The 2,747-nt window shown below is 37.4% G+C and overlaps 1 protein-coding gene across 1 annotated transcript in view; it reads left to right on the forward strand.

Moving 5' to 3' along the window:
* Positions 1-2,747, forward strand: part of Pkd1l1 (polycystin 1 like 1, transient receptor potential channel interacting) — a 131,776-nt gene that overhangs the window by 65,125 nt on the left and 63,904 nt on the right. Inside the window, exon 21 of the mRNA XM_021211181.1 lies at positions 1,547-1,745. Coding sequence (XP_021066840.1) covers positions 1,547-1,745 — 199 coding nt within the window. The remainder of the gene's footprint in view (positions 1-1,546; positions 1,746-2,747) is intronic.

Genomic DNA, 2,747 nt, shown 5'->3' on the forward strand with positions numbered 1-2,747 from the left:
GGGATAGCATTTGAAATGTAAATAAAGAAAATAATAATAATAATAATAAAAAAGAATAGGAGGAAAAAGGAAGGATGTAGTGTACATCAGAGGCAACATAAGGTATATTAATTTTTTCTTTGGTTGCCTTCAGTAGATTCCACTTGCTGTACAGGATCATGTCATCATTCCAAAGATTCATCCCAGATTTATTTTCAGGCTGTGACTATTATACCATACCCCTGCCCATTATAGACTCAACCATGCATTTTATATATATTTTATATGAATTTAAGAAAGGGAAGCTTTAATTTATGAACTTGCCATCCAGCATTTCTAAACATCTCTACTCATTCTCCTCCTCTCTTCCTGCTCATTACCCATCATCTCTATTGTTCTGTCTCCAATTGTTTTTCCCAAATTGACTTTTCAGACTCCGTGGTGAATTTCATTATTGCTATTGTACCTTTAGCTCTAGAAATCTCATTTGATTTTATAGCAAATTTATAGCTTTTCTTTATTGCTATTCTATATTTGATTAGTCACCATAATACCTTTATTGAATCTTCAAAATTAGTTTTCTGTAGTTCTTTGAACATATTCCTGCTTTGAAGTCTCTGTCTGGTCCATCATTTGGCTCCCATGGGAAGTTTCTCTTGTCTGTTATTTTTCCTGTGTTAGATTGAACTTTAAGTTTCTTTGGTAGTCCCATAAGATTTCATTGAAAACTGGATCTTTTATATATGTCTCTCTGGGTATATGCCCCTCTTCAAGGTTTTACTGTGACTGTTTGTGTTTACTTGGTATTTTGTATATATGTTTATTAGCTATTAAACACATTATCCATAGCTGTACAATCTGTGCTGTTTCTGCTCAGACTCATTGTGGTTCTCTAATTTGCTTCCTACAGTCTTTAGTCATTTGTATGTCATCTGTATTTGGTATGTGATTCATTGCTCACCGAGCATATTTATTTATTTGGAGTTTGTTTTACTTTTGGAAATTCAGGCTGAGTTATTTAAGCAAATGATGTCTTGCTGTCATTGAACAATGACAGTGTAGAGCAAGGGCTGGAAGAAGCATTGGCCTTATGCACAGAGCTCGGTCCAAGACATTAATGTTGCATTCATAAATAAGTAAAATGCCCAATTATTAAAATCTGAAGACATAGACTTGTGCTCTTACACTCAGCTACAAATATATTGTCCATTTCCACTCTAATTTGGGTCTATACACTATGAGCTTTTAATGGTTAGGCTTCCTGCTCTACCTCAGGCAGCTCTAGCTAATGTGTCTTTGGCTCTGGGCCACATACTTTCATTTGTTGTGATGCTCATATGTTGGTTGGCACCTGATTGACATCTTGTGTGTTTTCAATTCTAATCAAAAGTGACATGTTATTAGGATTTTAGTATCATGTCTTATTGTGTTTCAAGTTTCCCTAGAGAGACCACCTGTCCCTCACATCATCTTCCTACCTACTTAAGAAAAAACTCCATCCCCCCTTTGGCAGAGTAAAGTTTTACAATACCATCAAATCATCATCATAGTTCTGTGTTTTCATCAGATATAACTCCATTCTGGAAAACCTGTCTACTCTCCAGCTGGTGGGAAGTTACATGGAAATCAGGAACTACATTACCATGATCACTGGGATCCTGAACCGCTTGTATTTGGAGAGCAGAAACACTTCTTCGTGTGGACAGTGGTCACAAATACAGGATGTATTAATTTCTTCAGCATGCCAAGTACCTTATACAGATCAGGTAATGGCCCTGAACATGATGAGGTCACTGTCTATAAACCTAGATAGCAGCGGGACCTCTGAATAGTTGGCTCTTCATCAAGGGCTCCTGCTCAATTCAGGTAAAAAGGGAAACCAGGTATGCAGGAAGATAGGCTCCTGTGAGTGCTTCTGCTATATAATAGGAAAGGCAATACTAGTCAGTTATCATTATATATAATTTTCCTAATGTTTCCTATGAATAACATATTTATAATTCTGAATTTTTTATTCTGTTAACAACCATAAGCAAATGGATACAGCCAAAATTACATGCAATTTCTTTTTCACAAACATCATATTTTAAGTTTTAAAAGATTTATTTATTTTGTGAGTATGGGTATTTTGCCTGTGCATATGTCTGTGTGCCACACACACATACCTGGTGTTCATGGAGTCCAGAGTGAGTATGAGATTCCCCTGGAGCTGACATCACAGATGGTTGTGAGCCACCATGTGGGTGCTGGAAATTGAGCCCTGGTCCTCTAGAGGAACAGTACACTTAATAAGTGAACCATATCTCCTGCCACAAGTACAGCTTCTTAGTAAATGACCATACACTCAAAGGTCTTGAGAGAATTTCTGCAGCTTTGCTTTATAATGGTCACGAGAGGACATTCATGTCTACAAAGAGCATATTTTGTTTCACTAGAATTACAAGATACTCTTCTAGCCCTGATCATTTCCTTCCTCTGACATTTTCTCTGCCCCTTCTTCAAAGTTCTACTTAGTTTTGTCCCTTTACTTCAGCTTCTATTATTTCAGTTTCCTACAGGGTCTGGGGAGGCTGGTCAGAGGCCACCAGAGTAATGCTGGACTAGGAGGAAGCTTTGAGACCAAGGTCACGGTCTTGGTCCAAAAGGGCTAGCCTCTATGAAGCCTCTTCATAGAAAAACACAACATATGCTCCAGTTCTTTATAAGCAAGATGCATTTGAAATAATATTGAGTCTCTCTCTCTCTCTCTCTCTCTCTCTCTCTCTCTC

The sequence above is a fragment of the Mus pahari genome, chromosome 13, assembly GCF_900095145.1.
Source record: "Mus pahari chromosome 13, PAHARI_EIJ_v1.1, whole genome shotgun sequence".
NCBI lineage: Eukaryota > Metazoa > Chordata > Mammalia > Rodentia > Muridae > Mus > Mus pahari.